The sequence below is a fragment of the Portunus trituberculatus genome, chromosome 17 (assembly GCF_017591435.1).
Source record: "Portunus trituberculatus isolate SZX2019 chromosome 17, ASM1759143v1, whole genome shotgun sequence".
Classification (NCBI taxonomy): Eukaryota; Metazoa; Arthropoda; class Malacostraca; order Decapoda; family Portunidae; genus Portunus; species Portunus trituberculatus.
Genome location: NC_059271.1, coordinates 13,794,460 through 13,817,257, shown reverse-complemented (window position 1 = coordinate 13,817,257; position 22,798 = coordinate 13,794,460). Strand labels below are relative to the sequence as shown.

At 37.4% G+C, this 22,798-nt stretch overlaps 1 protein-coding gene across 10 annotated transcripts in view; it reads right to left on the bottom strand.

Annotated features, from left to right (window-relative positions):
• The window catches only part of LOC123504736 (SH2 domain-containing protein 3C-like), a 315,439-nt gene that overhangs the window by 27,447 nt on the left and 265,194 nt on the right, over positions 1–22,798 (bottom strand). For all 10 annotated transcript variants that reach the window (XM_045255494.1, XM_045255495.1, XM_045255499.1 and 7 more), the window contains one exon: positions 4,583–4,726. In XM_045255494.1, the coding sequence (XP_045111429.1) occupies positions 4,583–4,726 (144 nt within the window). The remainder of the gene's footprint in view (positions 1–4,582; positions 4,727–22,798) is intronic.

Sequence of the window (22,798 nt, the reverse complement as noted above, 5' to 3'; positions counted from 1 at the left end):
TTAAAATTGATTAATTGTTTTTCTAGAAAGTACACCACACTTTGTTCATTCTCACTGAGTGAGTCAGTGTACTTACGTGTACTTACATACCAAAAGTGTGTGTGTGTGTGTGTGAGAGAGAGAGAGAGAGAGAGAGAGAGAGAGAGAGAGAGAGAGAGAGAGAGAGAGAGAGAGAGAGAGAGAGAGAGAGAGAGAGAGAGAGACTAAAATGATAATTTACTTCCAGCAAGGTATAATAGCACTAGTTATGTTCCGGACCAATTATTCTGGTATGGATCAATTCAGAGGTTGCTGTGAACCTTCCATTAAAGTTAGTTGTGATCTCACTGAATATTTCCTTTGTATCTCACAACTCAAGGGGACAATTCTCTTCTTTCTCACAAAACTACATGCACTTACTACACACACTTCCTTCACTCAAAATTTAAAAAATGGTCAGTCCTTTACTCATAATCTAAACTGGAAACTTCACACCTGATCTCTTGCTAAAACAGCTTTTATGAAGGTAGGAATTCTGAGGTTTCTACCAGTGTTTCTTGCACCTCCAACTGCTACCTCTTTTTATTTATTTATTTATTTATTCATTTTTTATGCAAGAAGGGATGCTGGCCATGGATAAAAAAAAAAAAAAAAAAGATGGCCCACTGTATTGACAGCTGTCTTGAAGGTCAAAAGAGCTAGCCAAAAGTCAAGGACAAATGTCTTGAAACTTCTCTCCTAAAAGATGTCAAGTTGTAGGAAGAAGGAAATACAGAAGCAGGAAAGGAGTTCCAGAGTTTATCAGAGAAAGGTACTGGTTATTTATCTCTTGCATTACAGAGTTGGACAGAATAGGGGTGAGAGGAAGAAGAAAGCCTTGTGCAATGAGGCCACAGGAGGAGAGCAGGCATGCAGTTAGCAAGATCAGAAGAGCAGTTAGCATGAAAATAGCAGTAAAAGATAGCAAGAGATGCAACATTTCAGTGGTGAAAAAGAGGCTGAAAACAGTTGATGAAATGAAAAGCTTTTGATTCCACCCAATCTAACAAAAACAAAACTGTGTGAGTGGAATCCCCCAAACATGTGAAGAGTACTCCATACAAGGATGAAAAAGGCCCTTGTACAGAGTTAGCAGTTGGAGCAGTGAGAAATAAAGGTGGAGACAACTCAGAACGCCTAACTTCATAAAAGCTGTTCTAGCAAGAGATGAGATGTGAAGTTTCTAGTTTAGATTATGAGTAAAGGACAGAACAAGGATATTCATTGTAAAAGATGGGGACAGCTGAGTATAATTGAAGAAGAGAGGAGAGTTGTCTGGAAGATTGTTAGATGGAGGAATTGAGTTTTCAGGCATTGAACACTACTAAGATTTCTCTTCCCCAATCGAAAATCTTACAAAGATCAGAATTTAGGCATTCTATGGTGTTCTTGCATGACCTGTTGACTTCCTACAGGATTGGTTGCCTCTGGAAAGACGTGAAAGAGTGTTGGGAGATATCATGAGCATAGGAGTGGATAGAGCATGAAGTTTGGTTAAGATCATTAGTGAATAACTGAGAGTGGGTGACAGGACAGAACCCTAAGGAACACCATTGTTAACAGATTTAGGAGAACAGTTGCCATCTACCACCGCTCCAATAGAATGATGGGAAAGGAAACTTGAGTTGCAAAGAGAAGGACAGAAACCATAAAAGGGTAGTTTTGAAATCAAAGCTTTGGGCCAGACTCAATGAAAAGCTTTTGATATGTTTTGCATAAGAGAAAAGGTTTCACCAAAATCTCTAAAAGATTCAGTAAGGAAAACCAGAAAATTACTAACAGAATGACTTTGATGGAAGCCATACTGACGATCAGAGAGAGGATTGTGAAGTGACATATGTTTAAGAATCTTCCTATTGAGAGAGATTGAAAAACTTTACACAAGCAAGAAATTAAACGTATGGGGTGGTAGTCTGAAGGATTAGAACGGTCACGTTTTAGGAATAGGCTGAATGTAGGCAAACTTACAGCATGAAGGAAAGGTAGAAGTCAATAGATATAGCTAAAAGAGTTTGGCCAGCCCAGGTGTAAGCACAGAACAACAGTTTTTGAGAACAACAGGAGGGACCCCATCAGGTCCATAAGCTTTCCATGGGTTTAGGCCAGCGAGGGCATGGAAAATTTTAACTGAAGACATGAAATAGTCAGAAGGAGAAGGAGAGGGAGGGACAAGCCCAGAATCATCCAAGGTGGAGTTGTTAGCAAAGGTTTGAGATAGGAGTTCAGCTTTAGAGACATATGAGATGGCAGTTGTGCCATTGGGATAATATAAAAGAGGGAAAGATGAAGAAGTAAAGTTATTGGAGAAGTTTTTGGCCAGATGCCAGAAGGCTTGAGGGGAGTTGGAGTTTGAAAGATTTTGACATTTTCTATTTATGAAAGTGTCTGGCAAGTTGAAGAACAGACTTGGTATGATTCTGGGCAGAAATTTAAAGTGCATGAGGCATGAGATTCAGGTGATGGAAGGCTCAAGTATCTTTTGTGGGCAACCTCTCTATCATGTATAGCACAAGAACAATATGTGTTAAACCAAGGTCTAGAAAGTTTAGGTTGAGAAAAAGAGTGAGGAATGTACACCTCCATGCCAGACACTATCATCTCTGTTATGTGTCCAGCACACAGAGACAGATCTCTGACACGGAAACAGTAATCATTCTAGGGAACATCAACATAATACCTTCTCAGATCCCCCAAATGGCAGAGGCAAAATGCCAAAGGCACTTCCACTTTGGGGGATCCTGAGGAAGGATTAAAGAAATAGGACAAACAGATATGAGGCTGTGATTGGAGGAGATAGGGTAACATCATAAGCAGAAGGATTAGAGCTAAGGAAAGATCAAGAATGTTGGGCGTATCTCTAAGACAGACAGTAATACAAGTAGGTTGTTGCACCAATTGTTCTAGGTCATGGAGGATAGAAAGTTGAAGGCTAGTTCACCAGTGAAGGGTGAAGAAAGCCAAGCTGGTGGTAAACATTGAAATCTCCAAGGATAGAGATCTCCAAAAAATGTGCTCCACTTTGGAAGTTAAATAGTCAAAGAATTTACTATAGTAAGAGGAGTTAGGGGAGAGATAGACAGCACAGATAAATTTAGTTAGAATGACTATTGAGTCAAAGCCAGATGGTGGAAAACTCAGAAGATTTAAGAGCGTGGGCTTGAGATCAAGTCAAGTCACTGCACACACAGAAGACGCAACATCAAGCTTTGGAATGAAAATGAAGATAAAGGAAATGGGAGGGAATAGAAAAGGGGCTACTCTCAATTGCCTCAGACAACTGTGTTTCCGTGAGAAAAAAAAAAAAAGTTGAGGTCTAGTAGAGGAGAGGTGATGTTCTACAGATTGAAAATTAGATCTAAGGTTGTGAATGTTGCAGAAGTTAATAAGGAAAAGCTGAGGTAGGTATCAGGACATTTTGAGTCACTACCTGAAGAGCAATCCGACCTGGGGACATCTCTGGTCCCCTCCCCAGAAGGGGACTCAGAGGCTGGATTAGGAATTGCCATTTTTTAATTTGAGTGAAGAAAGTGTGTGTAGTAAGTGCATGTAGTTTTGTGTGAAGGAGGAGAGTTGTCTTTAGAGGGTAGGCTGTGACTGCCCCCTTGAGTTATGAGACACAAAGGGAAACGTTCAGCGAGATCATAACTAGCTTTAAAGGAAGGTTCATAACACACCCTGAACTGATCCAGACCAGAATTAGTCTGGAACAGAACTAGTGCTATTAGACCTTGCTGGAAGTAAATTGTTGTTTCTGTAGGTGTCTACTACTTCCTCCTGTACAAGGGCTTTATCCATCCTTGTATGGAGTACTCTTCACATGTTTGGAGGGTTCCACTAACACAGTTTTCTTGGATAGGGAAGAATCAAAAGCTTTTCATCTCATCAACTTCCCTCCTCTGACTGACTGTCTTCAGCCTCTTTCTGACTACTGGAATGTTGCATCTCTTGCTATCTTTTATTGCTATTTTCATGCTAACTGCTATTTTAATCTTGCTAACTGCATGCTTTCCCTCCTCCTGTGGCCTTGCTGCACAATGCTTTCTTCTTCCTTTCACCACTATTCTGTCCAACTCTCTAATGCAAGAGTTAACCAGGACTCTCAATCATTCTTACCTTTCTCTGGTAAACAATGTACTCCCAGCCTGCTTCTGTATTTCCATCTACATATGACTTCTTTTAAGAAGGAGGTATCAAGATATATATCTCTAAGTTTTGGATGATTCTTATCATCTTTAAGGGAACTGGCAATCCAGTGGGCCTTCCCTTTTTTCTTTTTTTGTTGCCCTTGGCCAGCCTCCTGTCTTGTATAAAAAAAATGCTCCTTAAAGATAATAACTGAAATTTTCTAAGATATTAATTCTAGAAAGAACATAAAAAACTGGGGAAGGTAACAGCTGAATGTAAAAAATTGGAAATGTTTAGGAATGAGAAGTAACAGAAATTAGCAGCTGTCTAGTCTATTACTCTACATTTTTTTTATGTAGATTATAATGAGTTTGTAAAATGTAAGGAAAATGTTTTTACATTCATAACCTTAATGGCTCTGTGTCTTGTACAAATTTACCTCTCAATAAGGTCAGCTCTGAGTTGACATCCGTGAGGCAGAGTGATGAGTTCAATGCCTGATGTCACCCCGAGGCCAAAGTCATTTTCACTATTGCCATTAAGCAGCTCCAGGTCCACCTGGGTGAGGTGAGCAGCCAGAACTCTGCAAAAAGCTTAGCTTCAGATATCAATAGCATAATATCTAAAGCTAATCTGAAATCATGGGTACTGATTATTTTCTGTAAGATAATAGTACATTCAGTAGAAAAATAATGCTGAACTGGAAAAATGTTGGTATTCATCTCTCTCTCTCTCTCTCTCTCTCTCTCTATATATATATATATATATATATATATATATATATATATATATATATATATATATATATACACACACACACAGTAATACTCCGCTTAAAGAACAGGATATATATATACAGGCAACCCCCGTTTAACGAAAGGGTTACGTTCCTAAAGAACACTTCGTTAAGCGAAACTTCATTAAGCGAACCGATTATAACAAGTTTAACCCCTGATTTGAACTTCCACTGAGAGTAAGCAAAGCGAGAGTGCATCATAGTACAGTAAAAGGTTTAATGAAAGTAAGAATTATGAAGTTAAACATTTAGGTAGTTTAATTTAAGTCATTATAATGTACACTAATGTATGTATGTATGTAACTTTATAATGTTGATGATCTTAACTTTATGAAGGGAGGAAGAGTGAAACGGGAAAGACACTAACCGGCAACCTGTGGAATGTAAACAAAGTGCGCATCATTGTACTGCATACAAAACTTATGTACCACATTTCCACAAGGCTTTCCATTTTATCCATTGTAGAGTCAAGAGTTCAGGTGGTTCTTTTAGCTTGCAAGGAAGATACGGTCTCACCAGCCTCCTTAATAGAGTCTGCTGACTTGAAAATAGAGACAGTATAATATGGAGTCAAGATAGTGGCCAGCACTGCTATAGTTTTCTGGCCTCTCTCATGTCTGTGAATAATATCTAGCTTCATTTGGAGAGTAAGAGACTTCCTGGTCTTCTTACGAACACTAGGCCAATTGCAGGGCATTTTGGTGGTAAGTTGAGCTAGGGACAACAAGCTACTGCTGAGGCTGTTATGTTTTGATTGGGGAGTGAGTGTTGCGCGTGTTGTCCACGAGAGGCTTGATCTTGATCTTTATTCTATAGGTGTCCCAGGATTTTTCCTGAGGCAGGCCTTAGTACCAGCAGCTCCTGGTGTATTCAAAAGCCTGTCAGCTTGCATGATATGGTGGGGCTTTCAAATTTGGAAAAAAATTACCTGGATAAAACTTCGTTAAAGCGAGTTTGGTGTTCGTTAAACGAGCAGATGGTAGTAAAATGAAACCTTCGTTGTAGCGAAATTTCGTTGTGTGAACCTTCGTTAAACGGGGGTTGCCTGTATATATATATATATATATATATATATATATATATATATATATATATATATATATATATATATATATATATATATATATATATATATATATATATATATATATATATATATATATATATATATATATATATATATATATATATATATATATATATATATATATATATATATTGTGAGGGCACCGTCTTAATCTCCTTTAATTTATTATTTCATTATGTGCCTATTATATGGCGGCCACCCAGTGCGGGCCCCTCGGGCTGTTCTGCTGAGCAGACAACCCACCTCCCTCTTCTCGCTTCTCGTTGCAAGCGGGAGTCAGTACCAAGGTAGTCTTCAGCTGAGGTGGACACGGACGCTCGTGGTTCTGGCACAGTAGAGCTACGTGTTGCTGGACTTCTCTAGCTGCTCACTAGTCATTGGTTCGGGAGTTGTGCCCTTCTGTTTGAGTAGCTGGCTTGTTACTTGTAGACCGTGGCAGTAGAGCAACGGGCTTGTTGTTCTAGAAGTGTAGTCGGTTTGGCTGCACTTCTGTTTTGCGTCCGTCCTGTATTGTGGTGGCAACGCGTGAGAGAGACGTGGGCATTGTCTCGTCCTATTTGTTGTTGTGGTGGCTGTGGTCACCAGTGTGTTTGGTGGGCAGCTGTGTGCCCCATCATCTTTTGTGTAGTATCAGTAGTATACTGTTTATAGTACCAGCCGGTCTTCAGCTGAGGTAACACGTACGCTCTGGGCACAAGACAGAGATACATGTGCTGGACTGTGTGTTAGAGGTACACAGTAGTCATTGGTCTGGGAGTTGGGCCCTCCTGTTTGAGTAGCTGGCTTGCTACTGGGTAGACCGTGGCTGTAGAACAGCGGCTTGTTGTTATAGGAGAAGCGTAGTTGGTTTGGCTACACTTCTCGGGTGTTGCGTTTGTTCACTTGTGGTGTGGCGGCGCGGAGGAGAGACACGTTTCTGTCTCGTCTTGTTGTTGTTGGTGGTGGCTGTAGTCACCAGTGGGGTTTGGTGGGCGACTGTGTGCCCCCATCATCTTTTGTATAGCCCCCGTAGTATACTGTATTGTAGTGGTTGTAGCCACGTACGCTAGTGAATGCTGAGAGGCTTCATGCTGTCGGCCCGGTGTGAGTAGTTCTTGTCTGTCAGACTTGTCTGTGACGAGTATCTGGACTCCTTGTATGGCTGTTGTCACCCGTAGGTGGTGTCTGGGCTTGTGTGTACACCACCGGATGTGCCGTACACATCATATGTTGTAGTAGTCATAGCCTAGGGAAGTCAGTCTGACAGGTGTTAGGAAGCACTTGTCATAGTAATAGTAATATACTGCGCGTGTTGTCCAAATCTGTGGTTTATCACAGTCTGTGGGTAAGGAGTGTGGAGAGGCATTAATACTTCATAGAGAAGTGGGTGGAATTGTCCTTGTGGGCGGTTTCTCTAGGGGGTATTAAGGCCTCGCCCTGTTACACATAACATCTATCATTTATAAATTCTACTTGGTTGGGTACAGGAGGAGGAGTTGCTAAGGAGATTCCCTTACATTGGGGGAAGTTATACACTGTTGGCGACCTTTAAAGAACCTGAGGGTTATGGCTGTTGTGATTTATAGTAGTGGGGACTCGGTGGAGTGTTATATTCCCTACTGTACTGTACCGTAACAAACTGGCGATCGTGCTAGACCAACACACTCCTCAGTGAGCAGCTGCAAATAGTCACCGCTAGAGTGGCGTACGTAACAGAAAGTTGGCGACCTCGCCAGGATAACACTCTAGTGAGCTGTAGCAGTTAACCGTAGCCGTGACATATATATATATATATATATATATATATATATATATATATATATATATATATATATATATATATATATATATATATATATATATATATATATATATATATATATATATATATATATATATATATATATATATATATATATATATATATATATATATATATATATATATATATATATATATATATATATATATATATATATATATATATATATATATATATATATATATATATATATATATATATATATATATATATATATATATATATATATATATATATATATATATATATATATATATACACGTTTGGCAGCACATTGGGCCACCGGTCATATGAGTAATTGGAAGTTAGAGGAGCTACGTACAAATTCTCTCACATTCTCGCATTTATGTTCACAAAACATTTCTATTAGCTTTTTACGAACCTTACCTCCAAGAAAGGATTGTTTTGTAATGCATAAAGTTAAATCTTACATGGAATACCAAAAAATAAAGCACAGATAAGATGAGCCACAGACGAAACGGGAGACTCGCGGCGACTCGGCCGCTTCTTCTTCTTCTTGTGACCCTTTTGCTTGCGTGTTACTATCATCATGATGTTTATGTTTTCACTCCTCTATTGCCTGCTATAATGGATATCATATCTTAGTATTCATATACGCTCATGCCAGGAGGATAACCTCAACTCCGTGGCACTGAGTGATAGTGAATTATTAATGAAATACCGCAGTATTTCATTAATAATTCACTATCACTCAGTGCCACGGAGTCAAGGTTATCCTCGTGGCATGAGCGTATATGAATACTAAGATATGATATCCATTATAGCAGGCAATAGAGGAGTGAAAACATAAACATCATGATGAAAGTAACACACAAGCAAAAGGGTCACAAGAAGAAGAAGCAACCGAGTCGCCGCGAGTCTCCCGTTTCGTCTGTGGCTCATCTCATCTCTGCTTTATTTTTTGGTATTCCATGTAAAATTTCACTTTATGCATTAAAAAACAATCCTTTCTTGGGGGCAAGGTTTGTAAAAAGCTAATAGAAATGTTTTGTGAACATAAATGCATTATATAAGACAGTAACACTACCTAGAGAGGTGGTGTTCCCAGCAACCTCAGAGCAACCTGATTGCAACCTTGTCACCGTCCCTCCACGCGTTCATGGATGCCATTTCGCTGCAAGTGGTTGCTCTGACGTTGTTAAAGAATCTTGGATCCAACTCCAGCAGCGCTAGAGACAGAGGCGGGGAGCCAGCCAATCACAGCGAAACTACCGCGTTCGGTCCCTCACCCAGCAAATTCAAACCCAGATAATTCGCTGAAACGAATGTGGTTATACGTTATGTGGATTTTTGGTCCAACTTGATATAGTAAGTTAAACCGGAAATTCGTTAAACGAACGTTCGTTACGCGGAGTATTAATATATATATATATATATATATATATATATATATATATATATATATATATATATATATACACACAGGGGATCTTAGCAATTCGACGGAGTTAGGGCGGTTTTTCATCAGTCGAATCAGCGTGGTTTCACTAATATTCTAACTTTTTTTTATTAAACACATTAGGGTGTTATACAGTACATTTTTGGAAATAAAAACACTTGCAGCGGTGTCGCCATACTTGTCCCTGTTCTTCCAAATTGTTGATACTGTTGATCTAGGGACACCCATTTGCACTGCAATGACACTGTGAGATATATCTGCCTCACACTTTCTTATAAGCTCAAGCTTATCTTTGAAAGGCAGGAAATTGTGCTTCTTAGGGGTTGGGCTGGAGATGGCTTTCCATCGTCTTGAGTCAGACGAAACGCACGTTTTCCTCTAGCGTCAATTTTTAGTCAAATTAAGATCTATGGTTTCTAATTAACACTTTTATAATAAAATTAATTTTCTTGTTAATTGGAATGATGCTATAATCTCAAATCAATAGAATCTTGATAAGTAGATGTAAATATATTTGTATATACAGGTAACCCCTGCTTAATGAATAAGTTATGTTCTTAAAAACCTTCGTTAAGCGAATTTTCGTTAAGCAAACCAATTATAACAAGTTTGACCCCTGACTTGAGCTTCCATTGAGAATAAACAAAGCGAGAGTGCATCATAGTACAGTAAAAGGTTTAATGAAAGTAAAAATTATGAAGTTAAACATTTAAGCAGTTTAATTTAAGACTAAGTCATTATAATGTACACTAATGTATGTATGTAAGTAACTTTATAATATTGATGATCTTAAATTTATGAAGGGAGGGAGAGTGGAGCAGGAAATACACTAGCTGGACACCTGTGGAATGTAAACAAAGGGCGCATCATTGTACCGCATACAAAACTTATGTACCACATTTCCACAAGGCTTTCCATTTTATCCATTGCAGAGTCATGAGTTCAGGTGGTTCTTTTAGCTTGCAAGGAAGATATGATCTCACCGCCTTCTTAATTGAGTCTGCTGACTTAATAATGGTAGACAGTAGATGGAGTCAAGCCATGGTGGGAAGCAATGCTATTAGTTTTCTTGCCTCTCTCGTGTCTGTGAATAATATCCAACTTCACTTCTAGAGTAAGAGACTTCCTGGTCTTCTTAGCAAAGCTAGGCGACATTGCAGGGCGTTTTAGTGGCATGTAGAGCGAGGGAAGACGAACTGCTGCTGACGCTGTTATTCTTTTGAACTAGGGGAGTGAGTGGTGTGCGTTTTGTCCACAAAAGGCGCTGGTGTATTCAAAAGCCTGTCGGCTTGTGTGATATGGCGGGGCTTTCAAACTTGGAAAAAATTACCTGGATAAAATTTCATTAAAGTAAGTTTGGTGTTCGTTAAACGAGCAGATGGTAGTAAAAGGAAACCTTCGTTGTACTGAAATTTCATTGTGTGAACCTTCGTTAAGTGGGGGTTGCCTGTATATATATTTTGTCCTAGTCTAACAGTGAAAAGTAGTTTGGGTTATTACATGTTATAATGGGTTCGGTATTTGATAATTTCGATTTGCAGTACAGTTTTCAGGAACACATATTTACCGTATAATGAGAACTTACTGTATACAGTAATTGCCTGCTTATCCAGATCGCCACTATCTGGAATTCGCTACTATCCGGAGCTGCCCCCAAGCATATTCAAACCTACTGTGCGAGTGATTCCTTGATCTTGCTACCCGGCAGCACAAGTGGTGGTGGGATGTACGTACACTCCTGCCATGCTGGAATGACGAAGAATACTACAGACTCGCCGAATAGTGCCTGCATTAATCGAGTTGTCAGCGAGTGAAGGCGAAAGGGGGTCACACTAGCACTTTTTCCATTGTCTTTGACGATTTCTGTCATTTTTAACTGTTCCATCAACTCTTTCCGTCGTCTTGAGTCAGAAGAAACGCACCATTTTCCTCTAGCATCAATTTTTAGTCAAATTAAGATCTATGCCTTCTAATCAACACTTTTATAATAATTTTTTTTTTTTGTTAATTGGAATGATGCTATAATCTCTAATAAAATCTTGATAAATAGATTTAAATATATTTGTGTGTGTGTGTGTGTGTATATATATATATATATATATATATATATATATATATATATATATATATATATATATATATATATATATATATATATATATATATATATATATATATATATATATATATATATATATATATATATATATATACACACACAGTCATACCTCGCTGAACATGAATTTGCCAAACACGAAACTCGCGTATACATGAATTGGTTGAATATACCATATTTCGCCGAGCACGACTTTGACTCGCGATTGCACGATTTGGTTCCCATTTGAATCTCCTGCTGGTCCTGTGTTACTGTCTTATATATGCATATATGTTCACAAAACATTTCTATTAGCTTTTTACAAGCCTTGCCCTCAAGAAAAGATTGTTTTGTAATGCATAAAGTGAAATCTTAATGGAATACCAACCAAAAAATAAAGCAGAGATGAGATGAGCCACAGACGAAGCGGGAGACTCGTGGCCACTCGGCCGCTTCTTCTTCTTGTGACCCTTGTAGCTTGTGTGTTATTTTCATCATAATGTTTATGTTTCCACTCCTCTATTGCCTGCTATAATGGATATCATATCTTAGTATTCATATACGCTTATGCTATGAGGATAACCTGGACTCCATGGCAGTGAGTGATAGTGAATTACTAATGAAATACTGCGGTATTTCATTAGTAATTCAGTATCACTCACTGCCACGGAGTCCAGGTTATCCTCATGACATGAGCGTATATGCATACTAAGATATGATATCTATTATAGCAGGCAATAGAGGAGTGGAAACAAATGTAATATCGTGGTGAAAGAAAACACGCCAAGCTAAAAAGGTCACAAGTAGAAGAAGCGGCCAAGTCACTGGAGTCTCCGCCGTCTGTGGCCGATCTCATCATCTCTGCTTTATTTTTTGGTTTTCCATGTAAGATTTCACTTTATGCATTACAAAACAATCTTTCTTGGGGGCAAGGCTTGTAAAGTGTAAATATATATATATATATATATATATAATATATATATATATATATATATATATATATATATATATATATATATATATATATATATATATATATATATATATATATACAGTAAAGTCCCGGGTTACGTCGGTCTCGAGTTACGTCAAACTCGCACTTACGTCAGTCCACTATAAGGCAATTTAAGATTTAAAAAATTGAAAAGTTCTAAATCGTAAAGCGCGGGGTTTATTGTTATTGTTGGCTGCAAGGCGTCACTAGTGGTTATCCACCACACCGCCCACCTCATGCTTGAATACAATAACACTCTACGTACCTCAGTTTCACCACATTGTCGCCCCTGGCAAGAGTGTTCCTACATCTGCGTTTGCTGACTATCTTAGTATCTTGCTCAATGGCACCTAAAAGAAAACTCCTGAGTGAAAGGAGTGATGCTAAGAAAAGGAAAACCATTACGCTACAAGAAAAAGTGGACATAATTAAAAGACATGAGAAGGGAGGCAGCAGCTGTGTGTAAGGGAGTGAAGAAGAAAATGGGAAGCCCGTTACCATGACAACGTGGAGGTTGACGACCTTGAGGGCTCACGCACCTATCACAACAATAACTCTGGAGCCTTCGCCTGGGCCACACGACACTCGCAGCTCACTTGCACCGTCTGCTGATCCCTATTGCCCTTTCCTATTGCATTTCCTGCCCCGCTGCCCACGCTTCTACTCCCACCGCACTGCACAACGCTCCCAGCTGTCCGCCCTGGGCGTCACAACATTCGACCTGCCTACCCTCCTGGCGGCCTCAGGCGTTCACCCCACTGGCAATAAGCAGTCCTTCGCGTTCGCGGCCCTAATCAACAACAAAAACAAGCTTGTGTTTCATATTCCTACATACTTGTAAATAATGTAACAATATAACCTTTTACTTATATAACGCTTCTACTCCTACCGCACTCCACAAAGCTCACAGCTGTCCGCCCTGGGCGTCACAACATTTGACCTGCCCACCCACATTATAATGACTTAAATTAAACTACCTAAATGTTTAACTTCATAATTTTTACTTTTATTAAACCTTTTACTGTACGATGATGCACTCTCGCTTTGCTTACTTTCAATGGAAGTTCAAATCAGGGGTTAAACTTGTTATAATCGGTTCGCTTAACAAAGTTTCGCTTAACGAAGTGTTCTTTAGGAACGTAACCCCTTCGTTAAACGGGGGTTGCCTGTGTATATATATATATATATATATATATATATATATATATATATATATATATATATATATATATATATATATATACTGCTCGCTACCAATATACATGGCAGCACCACTGCTGTCCTCCAAACTTTAACCCACACCGCAACTTGTTCTCCACTGTGTGTGTATCTCCACCATGTGTGTAAGCACTATGCATGCACAGCTTTCATTGCTGATTGGCTGTTATCATGGCTCTGCTTGTAACCAATCAAATGGTACTGTAGGTGGGACAATGCTGGAGACAGTAGTGACAGCAGACAGAGAGGCACGGCTGCATCAAAGCCAAAAAAACTCAGTTTTAAATTGATCTCTTGATTGATATACATATATATATATATATATATATATATATATATATATATATATATATATATATATATATATATATACAGTAATACTCCGCTTAACAAATGTTCGTCTAACGAATTTCTGGTTTAACGTACTATATAAAATTAGACCAAAAAGTCCGCATAACGTAAAACCACATTCGTTTTAGCAAATTTTCTGGGTTTGAATTTGCCGGGTGAGGGACCGAACGCGGCAGCTTTGCTGTAATTGTCTGGCTCCCCGCCTGTCTCTAGCGCTCCTGGAGCTGGATCCAAGATTCTTTATCAACATCAGAACAACCTCCTGCAGCGAAATGCCTTCCATGAACGCTTGGAGGGACGGTGATGAGGTTGCTGGGAACACCACCTCTGGAGGTGGTGTTACTGTCTTATATATGCATATATGTTCACAAAACAACATTTCTGTTAGCTTTTACAAACCTTTCCCCAAAGAAAGGATTGTTTGGTAATGCATAAAGTGAAATCTTACATGGAATACCAAAAATTAAAGCAGAGATGATGAGATCGGCCACAGACAGAGGAGACTCCAGCGACTTGGCCGCTTCTTCTTCTTCTTGTGACCTTTTTAGCTTGGCGTAATGTCTTTCACCCCGATATTAAATTTGTTTTCACTCCTCTATTGCCTGCTATAATGGATATCATATCATAGTACAGTCAAACCTCGCCCAACACGACAGTTATGTTCCTGAGCTCGTCATGCACGGCGAGATTCTTGTTGGGCGAATAATAGACCATATGGGAAAATAGGGGTTACGTTCCCAGATCCTCCCCAAAAAACACTTTTTTTTTACCAAAAAGACTGAAAAAAACAATAAATGAAGTACCAAACACATTTTATTTAACTACAGTACTATAGTCTGACCATTTTATGAAGATCACTTAGGCGTTGGCTTTTTCGGGGATTTCCCGGCCTGTGGTGGTGTCACACTTGTGTCAATACGCACCTTAAGTCAGGTACTTAATACTTATTAACTGAATGGTGTTGTAGTACATATACATTGTGATGCTCTAAAAAGGCAAGGCAGAGGAATTTGTGTTTATCTTTAAATACATTTTGCATTGTTTTTGCAAACACAACAATACTTGACAACGTTTCCTCCGACCGCTGTCACATCCCTCTGGGTGACCGAGTGAGGTCACAGGTCAAAGTGACCGTGTTAATCCATGGGTCACTTCCTCACCCGCTACCAGACAGGAGAGAGAGAGAGAGAGAGAGAGAGAGAGAGAGAGAGAGAGAGAGAGAGAGAGAGGCAGATTCTTTTCTAAAATTTTTATAATTTATAAGTAAGTATAGATCTCTGATAGAAATATATTTGCATGAAATGTAAATTCTATATGAAGAGAGAGAGAGAGAGAGAGAGAGAGAGAGAGAGAGAGAGAGAGAGAGAGAGGTGGTGTGTGGGAAGCAAGGTTCTCATTGACACATAATATATAATCCCTTAATTTGCTCAGCACAAGGTTTGGCAGCGCCGCAGGTCGGGAAATCCCCGAAAAAGCCAACGCCTAAGTGATCTTCATAAAATGGTCAGACTATAGTACAGTAATACTCCGCTTAATGAACAGGATAGGGGTGTCAAAGCTGTTCGTAGAGCGGAAATTTGTTAAGCGGACGTAATTTTCCCACAGGAAATAATGGAAATAGGGGGCATGCGTTTTGGGCTGATCCCCAACATACCACATGTGTAAAAAAACAATATATATATATATATATATATATATATATATATATATATATATATATATATATATATATATATATATATATATATATATATATATATATATATATATATATATATATATATATATATATATATATATATATATATATATATATATATATATATATATATATATATATATATATATATATATATATATATATATATATATATATATATATATATATATATATATATATATATATATATATATATATATATATATATATATATATATATATATATATATATATATATATATATATATATATATATATATATATATATATATATATATATATATATATATATATATATATATATATATATATATATATATATATATATATATATATATATATATATATATATATATATATATATATATATATATATATATATATATATATATATATATATATATATATATATATATATATATATATATATATATATATATATATATATATATATTTCTACAAGCTTTTGCCCCAAGAAAGGATTGTTTTGTTTTGCATAAAGTAAAATCTTACATGGAATACAAAAAAATAAAGCAGAGATGATGAGATCGGTCACAGACGGAGGAGACTCCGGTGACTTGGCCGCTTCTTTTTCTTTTTGTGACCTTTTTAGCTTGGCGTGTTTTCTTTCACCACGATATTACATTTGTTTCCACTCCTCTATTGCCTGCTATAATGGATATCATATCTTAGTATTCATATACGCTCATGCCATGAGGATGACTTGGACTCTGTGACACTGAGAGTGATAGTGAATTACTTATGAAATACTGTGGTATTTCATTAGTAATTCACTATCACACTGCCATGGAGTCCAGGTTATCCTCATGGCATGAGCGTATATGAATACTAAGATATGATATCCATTATAGCAGGCAATAGAGGAGTGGAAACAAACATAATGATGAAAGTAACACACCAGCTACAAGGGTCACAAGAAGAAGAAGCGGCTGAGTGGCCGGGAGTCTCCCGCTTCGTCTGTGGCTCATCTCATCTCTGCTTTATTTTTTCATATTACATTAAGATTTCACTTTATGCATTACAAAACAATCCTTTCTTGGGAGCAAGGCTTGTAAGAAGCTAATAGAAATGTTGTTTTGTGAACATATATGCATATATAAGACAGTAACACAGGACCAGCGGGAGATACAAATGGGGACCAAATCATGCAATCGTGAGTCAAAGTCGTGCTCGGCAAAATATGGTATATTTTACCGATTCGTGTATACGCGAGATTCGTCTTTGGCAAGGTTTGAATGTATTCATATACGCTAATGCCATGAGGATAACCTGGACTGTGTGGCACTGAGTGACAGTGAATTACTAATGAAATACCACAGTATTTCATTAGGAATTCACTATCACTCAGTGCCACGGAGTCCAGGTTATCCTCATGGCATGAGCGTATATGAATACTAAGATATGATATCCATTATAGCAGGCAATAGAGGAGTGAAAACAAATTTAATATCGGGATGAAAGAAAACACGCCAAGCTAAAAAGGTCACAAGAAGAAGAAGAAGCGGCCAAGTCGCCGGAGTCTCCGCCGTCTGTGGCCAATCTCATAATCTCTGCTTTATTTCTTAGTATTTCATGTAAGATTATTTCACTTTATGCATTACAAAACAATCCTTTCTTGGGGGCAAGGCTTGTAAAAAGCTAATAGAAATTATATATATATATATATATATATATATATATATATATATATATATATATATATATTTTTTTTTTATTTTTTTTTTTAACTCATGTGGTATGCTGGGGACGAGCCCAGAACGCATCCCTCCTATTTCCATTATTTCCTATGGGAAAATTACGTCCGCTTAACGAATTTCCACTCTACGAACAGCTTTGCCACCCCTATCTTGTTCATTAAGCGGAGTATTTATACAGTAATACTCCGCTTAACGAACAGGATAGGGGATGTCAAAGCTGTTCGTACAGCGAAAATTCGTTAAGCAGACCTAATTTTCCCATAGGAAATAATGGAAATAGGGGATGCATTCTGGGCTGGTCCCGAACACCACATGAGTTGAAAAAAAATTATATATGAGGGCCCTGCTGCAAAAGTGATAACCCTCAAAGTTGCCAGTTTTGAGTTATGGCAGAAAACTCATCGATAGAGGGTGTAAAATTGTTGTGGAAGTTTCGACATCACAATATTCGACCATCCTGATGACGAAATTAATGTTCAAAGTCGGGGAAGTTGAAGAAATTTGGCCAGATTAAGTATCGGAAACTCGCGCAAAAGAGGGACAAGCCTCACACGTGGGTGGAGATGTTGAACCAATCAGTGCGGAGGATTTAATCACGCCCTACAGCCAGCCAATCACGCTTGCGGCTCTCCCGCCCACTGCCTCCTTCGCCACGTTCATGTAAACAGACTAGCTGAAGCTAGACTCAGTACGCACCTCATCCTGTTTTTTGCACATTCCTGCAGTAAATAGATCGGAATGTCCTCCTACAGCGCTGAATTCACGGATTCATCTTATATAGAAATGCCGCAGCAGCCTACTGACGGCAGCAAGTGGACTGCCCAGCTAAAAAAGAACGGCGCCACATCTATGTGGGCCAAGAGTGTAGCTAAGAGACGGCGTGACTCTGGCCAGGAATACGTCGCCATCAAGTCCAAGAAGTTAGTTCCTGCTGTGAGACTTATAAGTTCCTGTACCTGCCTCAAGAAGTGCTTTGAAGCTGTTGGGGAAGAAAACATCTGCTAAGGGCATTATCTGGAACAAAAAGGAGTTCCTAATGATGAACTTAACTGTCTCAAGCCAGTATAAAGGATGAGAGTCAACCATAGAATGCTTACAATCAGTAATACCATAAAAGGAATAATATTTTATGAGGTATTCGGGTAGGGGGGTAAACAAAATGTACCGGTGTGAGCTTAAAAATTATGTAATAAAATTCATATAGCAAGAAAGAGCTAGACCAGACCTTTCATTTCATATATAATAGTTATACATTGTGACCGTTTTCATTACCGTAAGAAGTGAAAAACTTTGAGCATATTTTTCTCGAAAGTAGGGTCATGTAGGTTATCCCCTTTTCGCGGGTGGGGCCTCATATGTATTTCTATTAGCTTTTTACAAACCTTGCCCCCAAGAAAGCATTGTTTTGTAATGCATAAAGCGAAATCTTACATGGAATACCAAAAAAATAAAGCAGAGCTGAGATAGCCCCCAGACAAGGTGGAGACTCACGGCGACTCGGCCGCTTCTTCTTCTTCTTGTGACCCTTTTAGCTTGCGTGTTGTCTTTCACCACGATATTTGTTTCCACTTCTCTATTGCCTACTATAATGGATATCATATCTAAGTATTCATATATGCTCATGCCATGAGGATAACCTCGACTCCGTGGCACTGAGTGATAGTGAATTACTAATGAAATACTGCGGTATTTCATTAGGATTAATTAGCGTTAGTGCTTTCATTCATTGTTTTCTTACCCATTTGGGTTACGTACATGTTTTTTCTCAATTTATAAGGGGCTGGGAAAGGAAATTCCACGTATCCGGATATTTTGCGTATCCACCAGGACCTTGGCTTCTATAATCCGGATACATGGGCGATTACTATATATATATATATATATATATATATATATATATATATATATATATATATATATATTGTTACGGTCACGGCTGCGGTTAACTGCTACAGCTCACTAGAGTGTTATCCTGGCGAGGTCGCCAACTTTGTTACGGTCAGTACAGTGGGGAATATAACACTCCACAGAGTCCCCACTACTATAACTCACAGCAGCCGTAACACTCAGGTTCTTTCAAGGTCACCAACAGTGTATAACTTCCCCCACTGTAAGGGAATCTCCTCAGCAACTCCTTCTCCTCCTGTACCCAACCAAGTAAAATTTATAAATGGTTGATGTTATGTGCAACAGGGCGAGGCCTTAATACCCCCTAGAGAAACCGCCCACAAGGACAATTCCACCCACTTCTCTATGAAGTATTAATGCCTCTCCACACACCTTGCCCACAGACTGTGATAAATCACAGACTGGGACAACACGCGCAGTATATTACTATACTATCTATTTCTACGACAAGTGCTTCCTAACACCTGTCAGACTGACACCCCTAGCCTACGACTACTATAATATATGATGTGTACAGCACATTCGGTGGTGTACACACAAGCCCAGACACCACCTACGGGTGCCAACAGCCACACAGAGTCCAGATACTCGTCCCAGACAAGTCTGACGGACGAGATCTACGCACCACTAGCCTACAGCATGAAGCCTCTCAGCTTTCAATAGTGTGCGTGGCTACAACCACTACAATACAGTGTACTACTGAAGCTATACAAAAGATGATGGGGGCACACAGCCACCTACCAAACACACTGGTGACCACTGCCACCACAACGACAAACAGGACGAGACTATGCCGCGTCTCTCCGCGCCGCCACACCACGAGGGGATGAACGCCAGACAGGAAATGTAGACCCAACCGGCCACACTCCTTAGGACAACAAGCCCGTTGTCCTACACAGCCACGGTCTACCCAGTAGCAAGCCAGCTACTCAAGGGAGGGCACAACTCCCAGACCGATGACTAGTGAGTACCTCTTAACACAGCCCAGCAAACACGTCTCTACACTGTGCCTAGAGCGTACGTGTTAACTCTGCTGAAGACTGGCCGGTACTGACTCGCTCGCCAGACAACGAGAAGTGGGGAGAGAGAGGTGGGTTGTCTGCTCAACAGAACAGCCCGAGGGGCCTGCGCTGGGGTGGCATATAATATAATTAAATAAACGGGAAATAATGCGGTGCCCCTCACAATAAATATATATATATATATATATATATATATATATATATATATATATATATATATATATATATATATATATAAAATAAATAATAGACATGATTCCCATACATGGGGATCATATCTTGTTTAACTATAGTAAATTTCTTATAAAAACTATCATGCAGCGCTATACATAATTATAAATCTAATAAATTTAAGTGCTTATCTAATCTGATTTTAAACATTGTCAAACTAGTGCAATTTACAACCCTCTCTGGTAATGCATTCCAGAAGTCTACCACCCTATGACTAAAGAAATATTTTCTTATATCTAACCTGCAGCCTTGCTTTCTTCCTGCCATGATTTCTAGTCCTACTTCCCTCCTCTAAGGTAAAGAAAGATCTCACATCTATGTAGTTTGTACATGAGAACATTCTAAATAACTCTATCATATCCCCTCTTATACATCTCTTCTCAAATGAAAACATGTTTAATTCCTTTAATCTATCTCTATACTCCAGGCGCTTTAATGCTGGTATCATCCTAGTTGCTCTTCTCTGAACTGCTTCTAACATGTTGATATCCTGCCTATAATGGGGTGACCAGGCCTGTATGCAATACTCTAAATGGGGCCTAACATAGGAATTATATAAGCTACGCACCACTTCCTTACTTTTATAACTAACATTTCTATTTATAAAACCCAGGATCCTATTTGCCCTATTTCTTGCTTCTAAACATTGCTTTGAAAATTTCATAGTCCTGTCTATCACTACTCCTAAATCCTTTCCTCCTCTACTGCCTCTAGCCAACATCCCTCCATCTCATAGCTAAAGTTTGTGTTGTCTTTACCTAAATGCATAACCTGACACTTTTAGAATTAAACTCCATCTGCCACCTGTCTGCCCATGCTATCAGCCTGTCCAGGTCTCGTTGTATTCTGTAATTGTCCTTTTCACCCTGTACTGCACATGCTATCTTAGTATCATCTGCAAACTTTGATACTTTACTACTAATTCCTATATCTAAATCGTAAATGTACATATATATATATATATATATATATATATATATATATATATATATATATATATATATATATATATATATATATATATATATATATATATATATATATATATATATATATATATATATATATATATATATATATATATATATATATATATATATATATATATATATATATATATATATATATATATATATATATATATATATATATATATATATATATATATATATATATATATATATATATATATATATATATATATATATATATATATATATATATATATATATATATATATATATATATATATATATATATATATATATATATATATATATATATATATATATATATATATATAATTATAAATATATATATATATATATATATATATATATATATATATATATATATATATATATATATATATATATATATTTATATATATATATATATATATATATATATATATATATATATATATATATATATATATATATATATATATATATATATATATATATATATATATATATATATATATATATATATATATATATATATATATATATATATATACAGTGGTACTTCAACATACGAACTTAATTTGTTCCGTGACGATCGTTGCATATAAAAAAAATTGTATATCAAATCAGTTTTTCCCATAGAAATTAATGGAAATAGGATCAATTCGTTCTAGTGATGTGAATTTACCCCCGCCAAAAAAATTTAACATGTTTTAAATAGCAACAAAATATAGATTTAATATGAGATAAATACAATGTTTATTGTATGCATGATATAAATATACTATATTGCCCAAATAACAACTTAACCCGGAAAACTCGGGACACGTCAATAGACGTTCATCACGCATGACTTGGGACACGTTGATAGACATTTAGGTGTTTTTGGGCTTTTTATTGGCTATTTTCTTTCCGTTTAATTTGCTTGTGAGCTGGCAATATTCATCAGGAGTAACACATGCTATACATCACTGTGTCACCAACTCCCACGATGGATGGTGAGAGCGACAGTGATTTCATGGTACAGGCAACCCCCATTTAACGAAGGGGTTATGTTCCTAAAAAACACTTCGTTAAGCGAAACTTCGTTAAGCGAACCGATTATAACAAGTATAACCCCTGATTTGAACTTCCATTGAGAGTAAGCAAAGTGAGAGTGCATCATAGTACAGTAAAAGGTTTAATGAAAGTAAAAATTATGAAGTTAAACATTTAGGTAGTTTAATTTAAGTCATTATAATGTACACTAATGTATGTATGTACGTAATTTTATAATGTTGATGATCTTAACTTTATAAAGGGAGGGAGAGTGAAACGGAAATACAC